The following is a 23,516-nucleotide window of genomic DNA, read 5'->3' as shown; positions in this document are numbered from 1 at the left end:
GTACAGCCCTATATGTAGTACAGCGCTATGAAAATGGCACAAACAAAGTCGGCCTCGACCATGAAGCTAAACATAAAAATGGAGGCCACACTTGGAACAAAAACTTGAGTCAAATACCTACTTATCTCTATCTCGCTCTCTGTGGGCCGACCTCTCTTTTTAGTGTGGACTGTAGTATTGCTATCTCCTTATTTAAATCTCCTAGTAAATTCTTCGAAATAGCCAATTCACTAACCAAATGAGAAGTTAAACAAATAAATAATTGAATGATCAAACGAACTTACCAAGTGAAGTTCGATCTAAATTATCCTGTTTTCGCCGAAGAGATTTATTTTACCATGTAGTACCCCTGTACGACAACCCAATCCGCACACAATATTCAGCGTAGTAGTAGTAAAAAACAAAAGAGCGGGCAACCCCACCCCTACCACGCTGTGGGCTCGGTGTCCGAGCGGTCTCATTATATTTAGAGAAGAGATGACATTGACGTTTACCTCCAGGGAAGAAGATATAGAAATCTTCGGGTTGGGAGGGACCTTAAATCTCTTCGGCGAAAACAGGATAATTTAGATCGAACTTCACTTGGTAAGTTCGTTTGATCATTCAATTAATTAAAGAAATACATTATTTAGTTTCGAGAATTTATTGTACTTTAGACAATAATATTACATTGAAATTGGAGTTAACGTGCCGGCCGGCACGTCAAGTCGGTTCGGTGGCTGATAGGCGAGAGGGGGATACAGTAAATGGAAGAGTGAACGCGCGCGCGGACCGATTGAGATCGACCGATAGTCATGGTAGCTGTCTGTCATAGACAGTTTTTCAGCGCGACTAAAATATGCTTTGGCGCGTAGCCGCACCAATGCAGCGTGACAAACAACTGCAGTTCGGACTTCATTATGTGTCCACTACACATACAATAAAATTCGAACTATCGCACATTTTTTCTTTCTAATTCTAATTCAGTAAAAAATGTTTTTGAGACCTTCATTCAAAATTCAAAAGTTATTATCATATGACAGAACTTATGACCAGACTATGTACATTGAATAAAATATTTTTCTTTTTATCATCAAGCTTAGCAGTCTATTAAGTTACTATGACACTCGAGTTAATCCACATTCAGCACCATAGCCTCCCCTTCTACAAGGCCCTCTACAAATGTCAAAACGTCACTTAACCCTTTTAGCACCAGTTCTTTTGTTTTTGAGAAGATGTACCCAAATTTTGTGGCAACATCGGCCCAATCCGGCCCATCATGGCGGTTGTTTACTATTTTGTTTATTAAGCAGTTAATTTCGTTTGAGATTGTTTACAGGAAATAATCATTGTTTTATCACAAGAATTGGTGCAAAATTTTGTAGTGCGTGGTTGCGGTAGTACGTGGTGTCCTGGAAGTGACTTAAGATTCCACGCGTAAGTGTTTATTTCGTGATTTCCGACATTGAATCATTGTAAACATTTTTCACAGTAATTTCTTCCTAAAACGTTTTACCATACACTTAACATTTAATGATACCTAATGTCAAGAAATAAAGATTTTACATTGAGTTTCATTGACTTTGAGCAAATTTATATTATTTTTTGTTTATTTAGAAAGAGAGAGTCTGCCACCAGAAAGCGAGATAGTGATACATAGGTTGTGCTTCAAGTAGGTATTCGGAGTGTGGCCTCCATTTTTATCTGTAGCTTCATGGGCCTCAGGTCGAGGCCATGAAGCTATTACTGGTAAAACGTTTTAGGAAGAAATTACCGTAAAAAATGTGAAAAATGTTTACAATGATCCAATGTCGGAAATCACGAAATAAACACTTACGCGTGGAATCTTATGTCACTTCCAGGACACCACGTACTACCGCAACCACGCACTACAAAATTTTGCACCAATTCTTGTGATAAAACAATGATTATTTCCTGTAAACAATCTCAAACGAAATTAACTGCTTAATAAACAAAATAGTAAACAACCGCCATGATGGGCCGGATTGGGCCGATGTTGCCAGTTGCCACATGGTACTGATTACCCAGGAATTGGGATTGTAATTCTCTGATTCGCCAACACATTAAGCCTAAATGGCCGACAATTTTGTGATTTTTTATTTAACTAGGTAATCTTAGTTTCAAATATTAATTATTTATTTGTTTAACTTCTGATTTGGTCAGTGAATTGGCTATTTCGAAGAATTTACAAGGAGATTTAAATCAGAAGATAGCAATACTAAAAAGAGAGGTAGGGCCGCAGAGAGCGAGATAGATATAAGTAGGTATTTGACTCAAGTTTTTGTTCCAACTCTGCCCTCCATTTTTATCTTTAGCTTCATGCTGAGGCCTCGCCGTGTACTGCCAACATCAAGAAAGAAGAAGAACTATTTAGAATCGATGGTTACAAGAATCGATTAATTTGCAATTTATTTATTGAAGGAATTTATACCTACAATAATATTTTTAATTTATTTGCTATTTTACTTGTTACGTGTTTTTATAAATGTTGGTATTTTTTTCAAAAGGTTTCAGCGATAATTTATTTTTTGCCTTTCATTGAATCGATTAAACTTAAAACCTAATTCGATTGCATGAAGTAATCGATTAAACGATTAAAACGAGAGCTAGTAAAAACAGCATCTAGTTTTCGTGAAAAATATACCCGAAATCGTAACTAATTCGTTAAATATTTTCAATAAAATTTGTTTTTGTGCTGTGATGCCCTGCTTGCGCCGAAATAAAATAGGATTATTACCGTGAAGACTGCGCGTTGTCCAAACAAATCGGTTCTTCAATATGGCCGCTGAACATTTCAGTGTTTATTGCTGGAATGTTAACGATGGGAATTTCCATAGTATTAATTTGGAGAAATCTAACGTATTGCGGTTAACTTATTCTAACAGTTTACGCAATTAATCCTATCATTATGTGGTAATCCGTTCTTTGTAAAAGTGATTGTGATAAAACAGTAATAATAAAAACAGTCAAGTGATAGTGGTGAATAAAAGTGCATGGTATTTTCGTATTAAAGACAAAAGTTCAGTGTTCTTACTCGCAATGTCACAATATGAGCGGTTGCGATGATTTTGGCTCGCCCCACAAATTCGATCCTGCCTTACAACTCATGGTTTGTATTCATAATGCCCGCCTTTGACACCGGTGATTTTACTACATAGGCATGGCTACATAGGTATTATTGCTTAATATCTGTACCCCGCGGTAAAACGTAGCATTGTGTTAATCTAAGGTGTCAGCTAACTCCATACCAAATTTTATTAAAATCGCTCCAGTCGTTTAGACGTGAAGAAGTAATAAACATACACACTCACAAACTTTCGCCTTTTTTAAATATTAGTGTGAAGTGTGATTCCATCAGATAATCTTTATGTTCATAATGCAATAATATTACATTAACACTTAAATTTAAAGTCATAAGTCATAGATGAGACTTAAAAAGTATTGTTTTCTGTAAAAAAAATGTGCTAAAAGGCATGGCACTGTTTCACATAATTTTGTGAGAAGTGACACAAAAATATTAGGTACAAGTATTTAATTTTAACGTACAATTAATTCCAAGACAGGCCACAGACCGCAAACTGCAAAACTATGAAATCTGCAGCACGGCACGCGTCGAGAGAGTATTTATAGATTCAATTTATAGTTTTGCGGTCTGCGGCCCGTCTTGGAATTGTACCTTTACTAGTTGTAGGTATAAAACATTGCCTTTTTTAGGTATTTTTTTATTTATTTCTATGTACAGTATGTACCTAGTAAAGACATTTTGAATGTAGCTTATTCTGTTAGAACATTTGCCGAGTGTCATTGGGATTTTGTACCAATTCCCATAGATGGTGTTAATAATAACCCATAACTCTGAATGAGATCTTCACTCTTAATAACATAAAAAAATCTAATTAACTCTTCCAGTTATCCCGCCATTGGTGATGTGAATTTTACTTACATTGTTGATGTCAAAAATCAGTGGGTCTAGACAAAGTGCAAATTATAATCGCAAACCAGTCGAAAAGTGGTCGAAAGGCCCCTTTTTTGTATGGAGTTTTGACAGATTCGATTTTCGATTCGATCAAAAAGTGCGTTTTGTCTACGGGGGCAGGTCTTTTTAAAAATTGCCTTAGTTTTTCTTGCGGAAAACATTTTTATTCAAGTAGAATTGAAGTATAGTGCAGGGAACACCGCCATAATAAGTAAATTATGTATGTAGGTTATGATTACTGAAACAAAAAAAAAACTATTTGTCAAAAATAGCTCATCCTATGAGGTGTCCATTTTAATCAGTTTTTTCGCTATTTTTTTTTTTTATAAAATGTTTTTTTTTTTTCCATACAAAACGGCAATTTCATACTTGAACATGAACACCTAATATTAAAATCGTTTTCGAACATTAAAGTTGATTATTATGCACACCCAGCCAGCATTTCATTAATTCCATTTTCGGATATTGATTTAAATCAGTGATTTTTAACTCCGTCGAAGTCGAAAACCTAGGAGAGTCTTTATTGGCAACCAATGAAGCCATTAAAGCAATAAAATCTTTTATAGAAATTATTTCTGATTTAATTTATTTTTGTGTTTAATTCTACTGGCCTATAAATCAATATCCTTTATTCATTTTTTTGCACTTATCTGCTCATATGCAATCAGTCCCAAACTATAAGCAGATTTGTTCCATGCAAGTTTAACATGTTCAAGGAGCTCCCCAGCAGGACACTCCTAATTCATTATCTGTCACTGAGTATATCGTGGTGCTTCAGTCGTTTAGTGTAGCTGATGGTTGATGGTTGCCAACGTGGTAGCCAACTGATTTGGGCAATTTTCCAGTCACATTTTATATTTTTTCCCTGTTAGCTTTAGCTCCTCCCTAACAGTTCTCATGCTCAGAGCTTCATGGATTTCTGTGTTGGTAATGAACCATGGTGCATTTGAAATGGTTCTTAGGATGCCATTCTGCAGTCTCGACTAAAAATTGGTGGTCTGCACCTAGGCTTAATATTAGTATTTTATTTGTCGGATAAAACAATGTTTATAATAAATGCACATAAATTACACATGCTTGTAGGGTGTGGAACGCACGAGCGTCCCGGCGGGAGGGGGTGGAGGCGGCGGGGGCGCGGCGGCGGCGGCGGCGCTCAACGGCGCCGCCGAGGAGCCGCCCCGCAAGCGCCCCAAGCTCGCCGCCGACGACGCGTCCGCGCTGCGCCGCCGCATCCTCGAGGCCGATGTACTGCGGCTGAGGAACATACGCGACAGGTACTGACGTTATCAACATTTCGGAGCGATTAGGCTCAAACTAAATTTTAAATAAACAACTTAAAAAAATCGAATCGCCTATGGCGGGAATCGAACCCACGACCTTTCGTTTGCCGGGCGACTGCTCTTCCGAGGTACTGACGTATTCGAAATGAACTACGTCCATAGGAAAGTTTATCTGAAAATCATACCACGTCTCGTCTGCAGATTCACGGAGCAGCTGACCGAGCTGTACTTCCTGCAGGCGGGGGGCAACATGATGGACTATGCTGCGTGGCGGAAAAGACCGCCGTCGGCGGCATTGGTCGCGTTCATCGAGGCGCGGCGACCCCCTGCGGTGACGGTGGCGGTGGCGGCGCCGGCGGCCGCGCCCGCGCCCGCGCCCGCGCCGGCCGACGAGATGGTGGAGAAGGCGAAGCAGGAGGCGTACGTGGCGTCGCGCGTGGCGGAGCTGTCGCGCGCGGGGCTGTGGCCGGAGCGCCGCCTGCCGCGCGTCATGGAGCCGCCGCGCGCCAAGACGCACTGGGATTATCTGCTCGAGGAGATGGCTTGGCTCGCGCAAGACTTCGCCCACGAACGCAAATGGAAAAAACAGGCCGCCAAGAAGGTGGGATGTTCAGACACTTTCTGAATTATATTAAATCCACTTTACTATGAGCGAACATGACATTTATTTTGTATTTCAGTGTGCTCGTGCCGTACAAAAATACTTTCAAGATAAAGCCCTGGCGGCACAGAAAGCAGAAAAAGCACAAGAGTTACAACTGAAGAAAATAGCTGCCTTTGCTGCAAAAGAAATTAGAACTTTCTGGTCAAATGTGGAAAAGGTAATTAAGGGTACATCCATATTACAAAATTACACTTAAAACTAGTTTCAATCTCGGTCATAAATTATGTTTTAATAGGCAAGCCTGCTTTCATACACATGAAGATTGTTTGCATAATTTTTCCTATAGCATTCAACCAAACAAACTATTATATCTACATAATATTATTATAAACTAGCTTTCCGCCCGCGGCTTCGCCCGCGTGGAATTTTGTCTGTCACAGAAAAACTTTATCGCGCGCGTCCCTGTTTCAAAAACCGGGATAAAAACTATCCTATGTTCTTTCCCGGGACTCAAACTATCTCTATGCCAAATTTCATCAAAATCGGTTGCGAGGTTTAAGCGGGAAAGCGTAACAGACAGACAGACAGACAGACAGACTAACAGACAGACAGACAGACAGACAGACAGACAGAGTTACTTTCGCATTTATAATATTAGTTGGGATGTAGAAGTATACAGGGTGTTTGGTAAATGGGTATATGAGCCGATACGAACCCATGTTAACATGGATGGACATATAAATGGTATAGTGAAGTCAGAAAATTGATATCTTAAATTTAATTATTTTAATTTTCATACAAATCGGATGTTATAAAATTTATTTTGTATGAAAATTTAAAAAATTTAAATGATGATATTTCTTCGATCATATTTTGTTCTCTTCTGTCACAGATTGTAGAATGGAAACGCGTACGTCGCGTGGAGCGCGCCCGCAAAGAGGCTCTCGACGAACAGCTGAGCTACATCGTGGACCGAACGGAGCGCTACTCGCGCCAGCTCGCCGCCAACCTCGCGCCCGCGCAGCCCGACACGCCGCCCTCCGACGACGAGTTCCAGCCGCGCGGCGCCTCCGACGACGACGAGGAGACCATCGCCGCCGCCGAGCGCGAGGCCGGCGCCGACGCCGCCGACCACCGCGACGAGCTCGAGGCGCTGCGCCGCGAGTCGCGCCTCGACCTCGGCGACCTGCTGCCGCCCGGCTACCTGCCCGCGCACTCGCCGCCGCCCTCCGACTACGGGCCCGACGACGACGACTCCGCCGACGACGAGGAGACCATCGACGAGCAGGAGCGCGCCGAGCGCCCCGAGGACGACGCCGCCGAGCTCGAGGCGCTGCGCTCCGAGGCCGAGCTCGGGCTGGACGAGCTCGTGCGGCGCTACGGAGCCGCGCCCGCCGGCCCGCGCTCCGCCACGCCCACCGACAGCGACGACGACTCCGCGCCCTCGGACGACGACGCGTCCAGCGCGTCGGACGCGTCGGGCGCGTCGGCCGCGTCCCAGGCGCTGGAGGCGCTGGTGGAGGAGGCGGGCGGCGAGCGGCGCGTGGAGGCGGCGGCGTCGCTGGCGGCCGCGCTGCAGCCCACGGGCACGACGCTGTCGTCCACGGCCGTGGGCACGCCGGTGCCGCGCCTGCTGCGCCACGCGCTGCGCGAGTACCAGCACGTGGGGCTGCACTGGCTGGCCACCATGCACGCGCGCGGCCTCAACGGCATCCTGGCCGACGAGATGGGGCTGGGCAAGACCATCCAGACCATCGCGCTGCTGGCGCACCTGGCGCTGGAGCGCCGCGACTGGGGCCCGCACCTGGTGGTGGCGCCCACCTCCGTCGTGCTCAACTGGGAGATGGAGTTCAAGAAGTGGTGCCCCGCGTTCAAGATCCTCACCTACTACGGCACGATCAAGGAGCGCAAGTTGAAGCGCGTCGGGTGGACCAAGGCCAATTCGTTTCACGTGTGCATCACGTCGTACAAGCTCGTGGTGCAGGACCACCAGAGCTTCAGAAGGAAAAGGTGGAAATATTTAATACTCGACGAGGCGCAGAACATCAAAAACTTTAAATCGCAGAGGTGGCAGATGCTGCTCAACTTCCAGACCGAGAGGTGCGTGTTTTTTCTCTGAACGTGATTCGCGGAGTCGCCCGGGGCGGTCAGTAACGGAGTGTCGTGTTGCAGGCGGCTGCTGCTGACGGGCACGCCGCTGCAGAACAGCCTGCTGGAGCTGTGGTCGCTGATGCACTTCCTCATGCCCGACGTGTTCGCGTCGCACTCGGAGTTCCGCGAGTGGTTCAGCGAGGTGGCCGGCATCGCCGAGGGCTCGCACCGCTACAACGAGGCGCTCGTGCGCCGCCTGCACGAGGTACGCCTCGAGCTCTGCGTCAGCTCCGATATCCGAAGTCTGTCAGTTGCCTTTGCAAAGTGATAACTTGTATCCCTCGCAGGTGCTGCGGCCCTTCCTGCTGCGGCGGCTGAAGGCGGACGTGGAGCGCCAGATGCCGCGCAAGTACGAGCACGTGCTCATGTGCCGCCTCTCCAAGCGCCAGCGCTTCCTCTACGACGACTTCATGTCGCGCGCCAAGTACGTGCCCGCTCTCTGCGCCTGGGATGCGCGCCACGATAAACTTTATTCAGATATTTTATTGATTGTGTACGACGAAGCCACATTTTTCGTCTAAATTATGGCGCGCATCTCAGCCCGGCTGATTTTCTTGTTTGTATTACAGTGGTTCCTGTCAGTCGTGAATGAAAATGTTTTTATTTATTTAGGACAATCAACGAGAAGACACCGATATGCAAGGAATGCAGGTTTTAGGGTTAGGTGTTATCTAGTCTTAAAATAAATAACAAAATCGACATGGAAACGCGCGATCGTTCACCTCGTCCTCTGATCGGTTCCGTCCCCCGCTCGGCTTCCAGGACCAAGGAGAGCCTCGCGTCCGGCAACCTGCTGAGCGTGATCAACGTGCTGATGCAGCTGCGCAAGGTGTGCAACCACCCCGACCTGTTCGAGGCGCGGCCCGTCGTGTCGCCGCTGCAGCTGGCGGCGCTGCGCCTGCTCGCGCCCGCCGCCGTGTTCGACGTCGGCTGCGCCGCGCGCCTCGCCGCCGCCGCGCGCCTCGGCGGCGACCTCGCCTCGCTCGAGGTGAGGCCATCCACCCTAGCCGTCCGGGACGTGATCGACGATCGACACGAGTTTATTTATTTATTTATTAGGTCTACCAACATTGTTACATAACAACATGTACAGTTAAAAATAACAATTATGAACAAAGTTACAATGCAACCACAATTATAGTGACACAACATGCAATATAGATTCAATGCAGTTTGTTCCGAACCGTTTCATGCACACAAAAAAACATTTAAACATATCAATAATAGTAGAATTTTGATTTAAACATGACTTATCTTATAAGTAGGTAGGTACCTACTTACTACAAATGCAAATAAAAGTTTAACCCCGCGCTCGCCGGTGCCGCAGGTGGCGGGCACGATGGCGTTCCCGGCGCACCGCGCGCGGCACCTGGCGCCGCCGCGCCGCCTGGTGGAGGAGCTGGGCTCGCGCGCGCCGGCGCCGCGCCCGCCGCCCGCCGAAAGGATTTAATTATTATTTAATGTTATGTGAAGAGTCTATATCTATTCCGTTAGAAATCTATTCCGTAACGTGTGTGTCAAAATTTATTCACCATTTTTATTATTTCGCCAATCGGCACTTCTATTTTTCACAATTTCTATTTTTTAAATTACTGATGGATGGGTTACATTATTTTGACGAATAAATGTCAAAGTTTTTCTCTAAAAGTGATACTTTTCAATAAAATTAAATCTCAATCAAAATCAGTGAAAAAAAATAATTCCATCAACATAGTACGCCGGCTGCGCTCGGTTCCGATATAGTGACGTCACGCGGCCCTGCGTATTTTGTCCAACGACAAAATTCTACGTGCTCACGGATAAGGCTTTACAACAGTAGTGATCCTCATTATAATTTTACTCGGCACTGGCTAACAGTGAATATACCTAACGGAATAGAGCAACAAACAACTGAGTAAGCGAGATGCGATGACATGACATGCAATAAAATAATTTAATTTGTTGCGAGATGTCACTAGCAGCACCACTGATAAAAAGACATGCGTGGTGCCGTCGCCGTCACGTTAAACGGAACCGTTTTTTGCAACTACTTGACAGTTTGTAGCACTTATTGGCACGCTGAAAATATGAGTTCAGATTTTTTCAGGCTTTACGTGAGTGAAATGGTAGATTTTTAATGAGAAATAGTGCTTCAGAAACGTGGTAACTGGTTCAGTGAATAATTATAATCAATTAGTGATTATAATAAACCAATAATTATCGGTATAGGGGTAAGGGGACTTGATCCGACCAATCCGAGCGTCATCGTTGGCATCGGCAGCGTTGCTATCAAAGCGTGCAATAAAATCGGTTTCGTTTGACAACTCGTGATTGTTGCTCTATTCCGAAGGGACATTAACTTTATGCTGGGTAAATAAAATCTACGTAAAGCTTTGCGTGTGGAACCCCATCGGTGCAACGGTAGTATGATCAGCAGCGAGCGACGGCAACACCCTCCACGCACCCGGGGCGGGGCGGGGAGGCGGCGGGCGCGGCGGGCGGGGCGGAGGGCGCGGGCGGCGCGGCGCGGCTGGAGGCGCGGCGGCGCGGCTGCCTGCGGCGGCTGGCGGCGGCCAACGAGCGGCGCTGCTGGCGCCTGCCGCTGTACGGCGCCGACCTGCGCGCGGCGCTGGGCGTGGCGGCGCCGGCCGTGGCGCCCGTCTCCATCCACGACGTGCTCGAGCGGCTGCACGATCTCATCGACAAGTCAGTGTCTCCTGCGCTTCGCCGATATGCATCGATTGAAATTAGCGAATTGGCAGTTTTAATTATTTTTATAGTTGCAAAGTCTACCCACGCATACTTGAAAAAAATCTACCCGTATACGTCAAAGAAGTATTTATTTATTTATTTATTTGGTCTACCAACATTGTTACATAACAACATGTACACTTAAGTATATCATCGTAATCGTAAAGTCCAGATTATCAACTCGAAAATAGTATTTCTATGACTCATGTGTCAATCGGAGGAAGGTTTTTAGTTAAAGAAATGTAACACAATTAGACAGTTTGACACCATACTCCAAAAATTCGAAACCACAACTGTTTTAAAAAGACTCTTCATTCTGGTCTTAAAAACCTAATTTATTTTAAATTACCCGTTAATTTCGATTTTTGGTCGAATGTAATGGAAAAAAGTAGTTTAATTGGGTTGACAAAACAGTGACGTCACTTGCTTGTAGTGCGATACAAAATCTATGGGAGAGTTTCGTTTTGACAGTTTTAAAAAGTACGTCAATTGACTGTGGTGTCAACATGTCTATTCCACCAAGTGAAATGTTGACGTCTACGTTTTGTGCAGGTTCAGCGTGTGCAGCGGCGGCGCGCGCGCGGGCGCCCCGCAGCTGTGCGTGGGCGCGGGCGCGGGCGCGCGCGCGTGCCGCGCGCCCGCCGCGCCGCCGCCGCCGCTGCCCGCGCTGCCCACGCTGCCCGCGCCCGCCAACGGCGCCGACAGACACCAGGTACGTGGTTTTTCGTATTATTATGAACTTATCATTTGCATCTTAAGAGTTAAAAAAGCGTTTTAATAAAAGCTAGTTTTGTTTAAAGGATTTAATTATTATTTAATGTTATGTGAAGAGTCTATATCTATTCCGTTAGAAATCTATTCCGTAACGTGTGTGTCAAAATTTATTCACCATTTTTATTATTTCGCCAATCGGCACTTCTATTTTTCACAATTTCTATTTTTTAAATTACTGATGGATGGGTTACATTATTTTGACGAATAAATGTCAAAGTTTTTCTCTAAAAGTGATACTTTTCAATAAAATTAAATCTCAATCAAAATCAGTGAAAAAAAATAATTCCATCAACATAGTACGCCGGCTGCGCTCGGTTCCGATATAGTGACGTCACGCGGCCCTGCGTATTTTGTCCAACGACAAAATTCTACGTGCTCACGGATAAGGCTTTACAACAGTAGTGATCCTCATTATAATTTTACTCGGCACTGGCTAACAGTGAATATACCTAACGGAATAGAGCAACAAACAACTGAGTAAGCGAGATGCGATGACATGACATGCAATAAAATAATTTAATTTGTTGCGAGATGTCACTAGCAGCACCACTGATAAAAAGACATGCGTGGTGCCGTCGCCGTCACGTTAAACGGAACCGTTTTTTGCAACTACTTGACAGTTTGTAGCACTTATTGGCACGCTGAAAATATGAGTTCAGATTTTTTCAGGCTTTACGTGAGTGAAATGGTAGATTTTTAATGAGAAATAGTGCTTCAGAAACGTGGTAACTGGTTCAGTGAATAATTATAATCAATTAGTGATTATAATAAACCAATAATTATCGGTATAGGGGTAAGGGGACTTGATCCGACCAATCCGAGCGTCATCGTTGGCATCGGCAGCGTTGCTATCAAAGCGTGCAATAAAATCGGTTTCGTTTGACAACTCGTGATTGTTGCTCTATTCCGAAGGGACATTAACTTTATGCTGGGTAAATAAAATCTACGTAAAGCTTTGCGTGTGGAACCCCATCGGTGCAACGGTAGTATGATCAGCAGCGAGCGACGGCAACACCCTCCACGCACCCGGGGCGGGGCGGGGAGGCGGCGGGCGCGGCGGGCGGGGCGGAGGGCGCGGGCGGCGCGGCGCGGCTGGAGGCGCGGCGGCGCGGCTGCCTGCGGCGGCTGGCGGCGGCCAACGAGCGGCGCTGCTGGCGCCTGCCGCTGTACGGCGCCGACCTGCGCGCGGCGCTGGGCGTGGCGGCGCCGGCCGTGGCGCCCGTCTCCATCCACGACGTGCTCGAGCGGCTGCACGATCTCATCGACAAGTCAGTGTCTCCTGCGCTTCGCCGATATGCATCGATTGAAATTAGCGAATTGGCAGTTTTAATTATTTTTATAGTTGCAAAGTCTACCCACGCATACTTGAAAAAAATCTACCCGTATACGTCAAAGAAGTATTTATTTATTTATTTATTTGGTCTACCAACATTGTTACATAACAACATGTACACTTAAGTATATCATCGTAATCGTAAAGTCCAGATTATCAACTCGAAAATAGTATTTCTATGACTCATGTGTCAATCGGAGGAAGGTTTTTAGTTAAAGAAATGTAACACAATTAGACAGTTTGACACCATACTCCAAAAATTCGAAACCACAACTGTTTTAAAAAGACTCTTCATTCTGGTCTTAAAAACCTAATTTATTTTAAATTACCCGTTAATTTCGATTTTTGGTCGAATGTAATGGAAAAAAGTAGTTTAATTGGGTTGACAAAACAGTGACGTCACTTGCTTGTAGTGCGATACAAAATCTATGGGAGAGTTTCGTTTTGACAGTTTTAAAAAGTACGTCAATTGACTGTGGTGTCAACATGTCTATTCCACCAAGTGGCGGCGGAGCGCGCGCGTGGCGGCCGGGCTGGCGGGCCCGGCGCGCGCGCTGCTGGCGTTGCTGCACGCGCCCGCCTCGCGCCACGCCGTCGCCTTCCCGCACCCGCGCCTGCTGCAGTACGACTGCGGTCAGTCATCGCGAAACGATCGAACGTCGATAGGGAATATGCTACATTTTTTTGTTTCTCACGTTTCGGTGACCTCGGCGTTGTCGAATTGATCGGCGCTTTTCTTTAAAAATTTATTATATTTAATTACCTGAGATATAGACGTTGGAAATCTCACGTTCGAACGACACGCAGAGTCCCGAGTCCCTGTGGGCGGGTGACATTAGACGTCACGCTCGACTGTCGTCGTCACACGCGATCTAAAGTTAAAACACTTGTAACTCTTGTTTCCACTCCGATTTAAATATGTACTAGTTTTTCAGAAATTGCAACTGAAGTGTTTATTTATACATAATTGATTAACTTTTAAAATCGATGCATATTCCCTATCGTGCACGCGCACGCCCCGCAGCCGCCTAACGCGTGACGCGCTTCCCCCGCAGGCAAGCTGCAGACGCTGGCCGGGCTGCTGCGCGAGCTGAAGGCGGGCGGGCACCGCGTGCTGATCTTCACGCAGATGACGCGCGTGCTGGACGTGCTGGAGGCGTTCCTGAGCATGCACGGGCACGCCTACCTGCGCCTGGACGGCTCCACGCGCGTGGAGGCGCGCCAGCCGCTGGTGGAGCGCTTCAACGCCGACGCGCGCGTGTTCGCCTTCATCCTGTCCACGCGCTCGGGCGGCGTGGGGCTCAACCTCACGGGCGCCGACTCCGTCGTGTTCTACGACTCGGACTGGAACCCCACCATGGACGCGCAGGCGCAGGACCGCTGCCACCGCATCGGCCAGACGCGCGACGTGCACGTGTTCCGCCTCGTCACGGCCGCCACGGTGGAGGAGAACATCCTGCGCAAGGCCGACCAGAAGCGCGTGCTCGGCCACCTCGCCATCGAGGGCGGCCACTTCACCACCTCCTACCTCCGGGTGAGACACTCGTCTCTGTTTGCATTGATTATATCACCAACGCGACTGGGACGAAATAGGCGTCGAAAGCTCGATGTGCATTTCGCGAAGACTGCGCAGCATGTCCTCGTTCAAATCTTGTGCACGAAGTGAATTTTTCGGCCGTCTTGAGGGCCGATCGATATTGGCGTTCAATTTTTAGCAAGTCGCTCTTATTGTATGTGACGTGAGAGTAGTCGTACTACGCCGTAACTCAGCATAGGAAGTAGACAGGCCTGAACGACTGCAGATTTCACCGTCAGATCTGTCTTGGCGTTTTACTTCACATGAGTCATTAGCACTTTCAATGTGCTACGTGCGTGATGCTAAAAAAAAACGAATCGTTCGTTCGTTTCAGCCGAAAGACGTCCATTTCTGGACAAAGGCCTCCCCCCAAGGATTTTCACAAAGACCGGTCCTGCGCCTCCCGCGACCTTCACCAGATCGTCGGTCCACCTAGTGGGACTGGGAGGCCTGCCCACGCTACGTCTTTCGGCTCGTCTATCGCTAAAATCAAGTGGTAGTGGGCGGGGCACATAGCTCGTAGAGCTGATGGCCGCTGGGGCAGGAAAGTTCTTGAGTATCAATGGTGTCGGTGTGAGAGATTTATCATTATATTATTATGGATTGTATCTTGATATGCTATTTGTGAAAACTATGTAAGGCATTTTTGATCTTAACCGCCTCATCTATTAATAATGCATATATGCTGTTTGTTTTCCATAAAATAAATAAATAAATAAATAATTATAATTTTTCGTCTCCAGGGCAACATTAAAGAGCTATTCGGCGGCGAATCCGAGAGCGGCGCCCCGAGCGAGCCCGTCCCCGAAGCGGCGCCCGGCGCGCCCGCGGGCGGCGAGCTGGAGTCGGCGCTGGCGGCGGCGGAGGACGAGGCGGACGCGGCGGCGGCGGCGGCGGCGCGCGCCGAGGCGCAGGGCGAGCTGGCCGAGTTCGACGAGACGCTGCCGCTGGCCGCCGACGACGAGCCCGCGCCGCCGCCCGCCGACGCCGACGCCTCCGCGCTCGCCGCGCTCATGAACCAGGTGATGCGAGCGTCCGCGTTAAATCTCAAACTCAAAAACTGTCATCGCTTCGGAGATATTACGTTTCGGTAACGTCGGACGTTTCCCCGAACGGTGAGTTTTAACGTTCGCTCATTATATTTATGACGTTCGTTTAATTTTTAGCTCACGCCGGTTGAGAAATACGCGATGCGACTGGTGGAGAGCAGCGAGGCCGCGACGGAGGCGGAGCGAGCGGCGCTCGGCGAGATGCAGCGCCAGCTGCGCGAGTGGGAGGCGGCGCGCCGGCAGCTGCGCGAGCGCTCGCCGCCGCCCGCGCCCGCGCCGCCGCCCGCGCTCCCGCCCGCGCCGCCGCCGCCCAGCCCGCCGCCCAGCCCGCCGGCGCCCGCGCGCACGCGCTCGCGCGGCACCGTGCACATCAACCTGTGGACGCTGGACGAGGCGGGCGGCGAGCGGCGGCGCGCGCTGCGCAACGGCACGCTGGACGCGTGGCTGTCCCACGCCGACCGACGACCCCGCGACGATAATAAATGATTACAACCCGGTCCGTGCGTTTTATATTCCTGACGTTCACGTTCGGTGCCGCTCGGTCCTCGTCCGTAAATGCTTGTCTCGCGCGGGCGCCACGGAGCGGCGAACGTCAGGGATGTAACGCGCAAGCATTTACGGTCGAGGTCGGCGCTCCCTCCCTCCCGCTCCCTCGCTCCCGCCCCCGCCCCTCCCGTGGTGCTGTGATGTTTAAGATCGCGTTCACATTAGGCTTCAGTGGCGCGGCAGCGGCGTTTTTATAATGTGAAGGCGGGCATCCGCTATCAATTAGTATGAAATTATCGATAGACCGTCTGTCGCGCTGCTAAAATCGCCCAAATGTGAAAGCTCTTAAAAGTATAATAATGCATATTAGAATATTTTTAAATTTTTAAACGGATAGCTAGTAAAACTCATTGACTGAAACAAAAAATCAATCCTATCGATCTTTACACAAGGCGTCTTGATCTCAAACGAAGCGCATATATTAATTAATATTTTCAACTTTCAATAATTGCCATGTTCAATATGGTTAAATGGTCACAAAGGTAAAGAACAGCGTCAAATAATTCGTGACACCCAGTGACAAAAAGTTACAATAACAGTAACAAAGACGTGTTGCAAGTACATGATTTACATGACATTTAAAACCCATTTTTATTTCAAATTATGTACAGTGACATATAGTGAAAATTATCTCTGCACTGCAGCAGTGCGCACAAAACCACTAATAATGAATTGCAAAATTATGAATCTGTAATGTACAATACACTAATTACTTGGCCTACCTTGCCCTAAAAATTGTGGACGTAAATTCGCGATGGCTAAAATAATGTTTTTTGTTCTTATTATGGACATGGAATCAAGAAGAAGAATATCATGTGCGCGTGGTGGTTTGAGTGGTAATTTAAAAAAAAAAGTAAATTCAATGAAAGGAATACCTTTCTCTTCGTAAAGTAAAAAAAATCTGAAATCCACATTGAGAAAGTTCAAATGACTAGAACTAGACTCCTGAAACACTAATAAGTAATATAAATAAATGAATGTAGTAGTCATACTATACAGGGTGGAAATTTGTAATGCCACCTGGAGGGAAAGTACTCTTAATATTGAAGATAGAACATTTTAGTGAAAGAAAACATTTCTTTATTTTTCAAAAGAAAGAAAATATAAAGAAATTTTCGAAAAAAAAAATCGAAAATCTTTGAATGCAGTCAAAGATTTTCGATTTTTTTTCTAAATTTCTTTACCATGCACAGTATGTTATGAGACTGTATAATCGGACATTCTCATTTATTTGATGAACCGTATAGGGCTCAGTTATACAAACATGATAGTAAAACTCCCGTTTGAAAATTCCAAGTAGTTTTCGCGGTATAAAAATTCAAAGTTACCTATTTTTTTACTTCAAAATTATGCAAAAATATTCTCACTCGTTAACTAATAACATTTAATTCAGAATTGTTATAATACTTCATAGAGCTCTTAAAACTACACGTAATAAGCGTATTAAGTGCTTCGTAAACGCATTCAGTTAATTAGGAAAAATTATTTTAGTGATTTTTGTTTTTATATTTTTTCTCAATTACACCTTAATATATGCAAACATTTTTAATTGCAAGATATAGTATGATATTTAATCTAATTGTATAAAAAATATCAGCTTTAAATTCCGTGATATATTTGAGGAAAATCAAATTGAAAATATGCGCCATATAGAATTGTTAATTTCCCATCACTTTTTAATAGCAATATTTCTTTTGGATGTTTAAATATCATCAGCTCGATTGTACCAAATTATTGTATTGACATTCGATTTATTATAGGTTTCAAATCGATGAGAAAATTATTAAAGGTAGGATAAATTCGACTTCCTAGATTTGTTTACATACTTTTTTAGTTAGTTACTTACATACAACTTAAGTTAATATAAGAGTGTTAAAAAAGAAAAAAGACTCGACTTGAGAACCTCCTCCTTTTTTTGAAGTCGGTTAAAAACAATGTGAATGTGACTTTTTAGAACCTTCAACACTATGCACATAACAGGCGGGATTTGAAACTTTTTAGACATGAATTATTCCTTCCAAAATTGTCGACCCTAGACTCGTAAAAATTTTATTAAGACGTTTTATGTTTTTTCTCAAATATATCACGGAGTTTAAAGCTGATTTTATTAATACAACTAGACTAAATATCAGACTATATCTTGCAATTAAAAATGTTTGCATATATTAAGGTATCAAGTGCCTACGTTTAGCCGTTTAGGCTGTGCGTGGGTATGTCAGTGAGTCAGTCATACAAAAGGAATTTCCCGCTAACTCCCGTTCCCGTGAGAATTTTGCAATATCCTGTTGTAACTAAGCTTTAAATTTACTAAGGTACCTGCATGCCAAATTTCAAGCGTCTATCTTACGTGGCTTAGATTTTTTCATACAAATGTTTTTTCTCGCTAATTCCCGTTCCCGTAGGAATTTTGCAATATCCTGTTATAACTAAGCTTTAAGTTTACTAAAGTACCTGCTTGCCAAATTTCAAGCGTCTAACTTAAGCGGTTTAGATTTTTCATACAAAAGGATTTTCCCGCTAATGCCCGTTCCCGTGGGAATTCCTAAGTATCGTATAACCTGCCCAGGAGTATGAAGAATAATTGTGCCAAGTTTCGTTAAAATCCGTCGAGTAGTTTTTGTTTCTATAAGGAACATACAGACAGACAGACAGACAGACAGACAGACAGACAGACAGACAGACAAAAATTTTACTGATTGCATTTTTGGCATCAGTATCGATCACTAATCACCCCTGATAGTTATTTTGAAAATATATTTCATGTACAGAATTGACCTCTCTACAGATTTATTATAAGTATAGATAATGGAGAAAAAAAATAAAAACAAAAATCACTAAAATCATTTTTCCTAATTAACTGAATGCGTTTACGAAGCACTTAATACGCTTATTACGTGTAGTTTTAAGAGCTCTATGAAGTATTATAACAATTCTGAATTAAATGTTATTAGTTAACGAGTGAGAATATTTTTGCATAATTTTAAGTAAAAAAATAGGTAACTTTGAATTATTATACCGCGAAAACCACGTGGAATTTTCAAACGGGAGTTTTACTATCATGTTTGTATAACTGAGCTCTATACGTTTCATCAAATCAATGAGAATGTCCGTTTATACAGTCCCATAACACACTGTGCCATGTTATAATGTTCTGAAAATTATTACAATAATTTAAGATTTCATGGTTTTCCTTTCATTTGATTTATTAAGTTTGTTAGAGATATTTCATCCTTATACTTAACCCTAACGATCGATGCAATAAAAATAATTTTTGACAGATTTTAGTTGGTTCGATTCCCGGGTGTGGCATGCAATTTTTTGGAAATCTTTGAATGCAGTTCTATTTCTTTTCAAAAATAGAACTTTCTATCTACAGTTTTAAGAACTTACTTTCTCTCCAGGTGGCATTACAAAATTTCACCCTGTATTTATTTATTTATTTATTAGGTACACCAACAAAGTCACATACATACGGTATATACATTTTAACATGGTTTAACACATTTACTTTATTTTATTCGGAATACCAACAGCAACCAATACAAATAATGAAATTTTAAATTAATCTGTTCAGCCATTTACATTTGTATTGTAAATTCTTATCCCAGATATTCAATTTATTTTGTTGGCGGTTTATTTGATCACACTTTATTTGCAACACTCAATCACCAATTTATGCTAAAGTTTAGAGATGACAAAATTTCAATTATTTGTCCGTCAGACAGATAGTAATTAGAAAATATTAGACTCATATTTTTTATTTTCTTTCATAATTAAATAATAGCAGTGCTACATCGAGTTGAAATGGCGCGATACGTCACGCTTGAGTAAAATTTTTACTCAAAAGTGACGTCACGCGACATTTCAACTCAATATAATACTGTGTTCAGTCCTTGTAAAAATATTGGCGGGTATTCTCACATTTGCTTCGCCAACTTTATTTCCTACCATCGTTCAATGGTCGGAGCAAGTCCCACTTGCCCGGCGACGCTCATCGCGCACACCCGTGTGTCGCGCACGCTTTCAGGGAGTGTCTTTTGCTATAATTCGCGCGTGTAGCCGTGCTCCGCGTACCATCATCATCATCAGCATCAGCTCTGAGCATACTCTGACAGTGCTCCACCGCCCAGAACGCCGTGCGTCTGCAGGTTGGCTTCCGTCCGTGGCGAGGGTCGATTTTAAGGTTGGTGAAGCTCAGATTACCTGTCTCTGTGTTGCGAGGACTCATCTACCTTTCATCAATGTTCTATTGTAAAAAACCTATACAGTCCACTTTCAAATCAAATTCCCTGAACCAGCGTAATAAACGCAATTTTCAGTGCGACATACGCACAATTTTTTGGTCTTCGAGCCGACTGTTCCATATTTAAATTCTTTAATACATATTTAGAACTATAACATTAATTTAGCCCAAGCTAAAAATCGTTTCATTAAGTTACATAGACGTTCTATGTCAAACTACCTTACAATAGTTTTTATCGAAGCTTCTAGAACATTTAACACATTCGTCAAATTTTATTTTATTATTTTTATTACAGAAAGTGTTATTTTTATTCATTTGCATTTAACTACATAACTTCAATATGTCTAAATCTAAAAATACGAAACCCTCTGGGTCTTCTGAAGTTCACTATGACGACGTTGAAATACCTTCAGAATATTACGTTTTAATATCTCGTAAAGAAAGATATTTTTAACAAATGCAAAGTCTTTACGATTTAATCAAGCCACCTTTCAATATTAACGCAAAGGAATTATTTTTAATGCGTGTCAACGAGTTGGATGATTTAAGAAAATCATTTGGGGCATGTATTTTTAAGATTTTTGAGCAAGAAATTAAATTTAAATCGGATGCTTCATTACAAAATCAAGAGTTAAAAAATTTCGATGATTTATATTTTCGAACGAAATTATTTGCATCCAAGCTTAACCCTCTGTTGAAAGTATTAAGGTCCATAATAATAATTCCATTGAATCTCGGCCACGTCTGCCGAAGTTAGAACTTTATTGTTTTGACGGTGAGTTAGAAAACTTCACCATCTTCTATGAAACATTTTGTTCATTGGTTCATAACCAACCTAATATTTCGAAGATAGATAAATTACATTATTTGTTATCTTGTACTAAAGGTTCGGCATTAAATATCGTAAAAAGCATTCCAATTTCTGCGAACAACTATGATTTAGTATGGAAAAGCTTACTTGATAAATATCAAGATAATAGGTTGCTTGTCGGAAGATACTTGATAAAATGTAAAAATTTTCTCCACTCACTAAAGAGTCCTCAAATAATTTAAATTTGTTCATAGAAACATTTGAGAATTCATATAAGGCCATTGAAGCGCTTAACATACAAGATTTAAACAGCATTATTATGTGTCATATTGCTTTAAGGGCTTTAGACCCAAGTACAAGAAAGTCTTTTGAACAAGGCTCTAATCAAAATGAAATACCCACATTTTCACAATTAATGACATTTATTCATAACCAAGTAAAGGTACTTAATCATTCTATGTCTTATTCAAGCACTTTACAAGTGCAAAATAAACAAAATAAACAATTTATAAAATATGACAAAAATATTAATAAAGTTTCGCACAATTCAATTACTCGTTCTAATAATAGCTCAACGATGTTGTCATGCCCGCATTGTGGAGAAAATCACATGATTTTCCGCTGTGAACATTTTCGTAAAATGTCAAGTACACAACGTATTAGCCGTGCTAAGCAATTAAAGTTGTGTCACAATTGCCTTAAGCAAAATCATGAAGTTAAGGATTGTAAGAGCGAATTCAGATGTGTTGTATGCAAAAAAATGCATAACTCATTATTGCACGTCGACTCACGCGCAGGCAGTGAACCCGGGACGTCGATGGCGCAACCGCCGCCGCCACTAATCTCAAGCGGCGCGGGCGCGAGCGACTCGCCGCGCGCATCCAATACCTGCCATGCGTCATCTATGCATAGCTATACGTCCGTACTATTGGGAACAGCTGTTGTGCACGTACAGGACGCGTTTGGCGGCCGTCAGCCGTGTCGCGTTCTCATTGATTCGGGAGCGCAATCGAACTTTATTTCTATTTCTTGTTTACAACGTTTAGGCCTACCTCAACGTAAATGTTCTTTTAATATTTTTGGACTCGCCGGAGAACCGAGCCGCGCGCGCCCGCGCCCGCGCCCGCGCAGCCGCCCGCCCAGCTGCTGTACCGCCAGCAGACGCTCGCCGCGAGACACCATCTCAAGATCTTACATCACACCGCCGCAACTCACGCTCAGGTACCGTTTCAACGGTTCGAGGTGGATGACCTCGAGAGGCTCGAGGAGACTCGATTCGATTCTTGGGTATGGAGTTATAACAGGATGTCGATTTCAATCCTCATCATATTTATTTAGGTAATCTATTATGACTTATATAAACGCATTGTCCACCAAAAAACAAATTACAAACGAAAGTGGAATTTTTAGCGAATATTTTCCGTGCGACATCACTGTACTGTGGCTCGCAATATGCAATATGTTTACACTGCGGCACCGATCGAGCCACGCGGATCGCTCGCTTATCATGTCGGATAACCTACTGAAGCAAGCCACGAAAAGTAGGTAACTTAGTATAAATAGGCATATGGTCTATTTGCATCTTAACTTCCATTTGCGATTACCTATAAATGGCTAAGCAGATACATAATTTAAGGTCCCATTATTTGTATTGTATTGCTGTTGGTTATCCGAATAAAATAAAATAAAATAAATAAATAAATAGATATTTTTCTTTACTAAAGCTGAAGTTCGTTTTAATTTTTTACGAAGTTAATTTTTTTACTGATTCGTGATCAGAATAAGCTACTTAATCAACTCCCTAAATATGGCGAGGATCGAAATCAACACCCTGTTTGTCGAGTCGGCTTGTATTTCGATTTTTCCTTGTGCAGGGAGGCGCGTCCGGCTCGGGCGGCGGCGAGGGCGCGGCGCCGGCGCTGCGCACGCTGCAGCTGCAGCAGCTGGCGCTGCGGCGCGCGCCGGCGCCGGCGCCGCGCCTGCTGCCGGCGGCGGGCGCGCGGCCGCACCACGTGGTGCTGACGCACCTGGCGCCGCCGCCGCCGTCGCCGCGCCCGCCCGACGCGCGCCAGTAGCGGCAGCCCCCGCTCCGCTTCCGAATACTCTCAGCCGCGGCGGGACGGTCGGTCGAGGAGCTGCCCGACAAAAAACAATAATGACTGCGTGATTTATTTATTGTGATTGACGGATTGTAGATTTTGACATCGGTATTGAAACCGTAGACGGAACTTGTGTAATAGATGAATATCCATTTTCTGATTGAAATACCCTTTAAAACTTTGTGTTCGTTATCTAGTGGTACCTACACGTGTAGTATACTTATTATTACTTATACATATTTTTTTACATAACTAATTATAATGTATTCAAGTTTTAAGAAAGTTTTTTATTTACCATACCTCTACCACAATTTGACTAACTTAAGTAATAAAATCTCATAAAT

General features: G+C 44.1%; 1 protein-coding gene across 1 annotated transcript; it reads left to right on the top strand.

Moving 5' to 3' along the window:
• The first annotated feature begins 2,560 nt into the window (after positions 1–2,560).
• dom (domino helicase) lies at positions 2,561–16,552 on the top strand. The gene is made up of 13 exons (XM_028308942.1): positions 2,561–3,109; positions 5,060–5,250; positions 5,458–5,857; positions 5,937–6,077; positions 6,753–7,960; positions 8,033–8,216; positions 8,299–8,435; positions 8,774–8,999; positions 9,339–9,428; positions 13,352–13,481; positions 13,904–14,382; positions 15,168–15,446; positions 15,591–16,552. Exons 1-13 carry the CDS (start codon positions 3,050–3,052, stop codon positions 15,957–15,959), a joined length of 3,894 nt encoding a protein of 1,297 aa, XP_028164743.1. The 5' UTR covers positions 2,561–3,049; the 3' UTR covers positions 15,960–16,552.
• Positions 16,553–23,516: the final 6,964 nt, after the last annotated feature.

The sequence above is a fragment of the Ostrinia furnacalis genome, unplaced genomic scaffold (assembly GCF_004193835.3).
Source record: "Ostrinia furnacalis isolate ACB-3 unplaced genomic scaffold, ASM419383v2 OfSCF2569, whole genome shotgun sequence".
Classification (NCBI taxonomy): Eukaryota; Metazoa; Arthropoda; class Insecta; order Lepidoptera; family Crambidae; genus Ostrinia; species Ostrinia furnacalis.
Note: the sequence above shows the minus strand (reverse complement) of the source record. Positions and strands in the feature narration are given on the sequence as shown.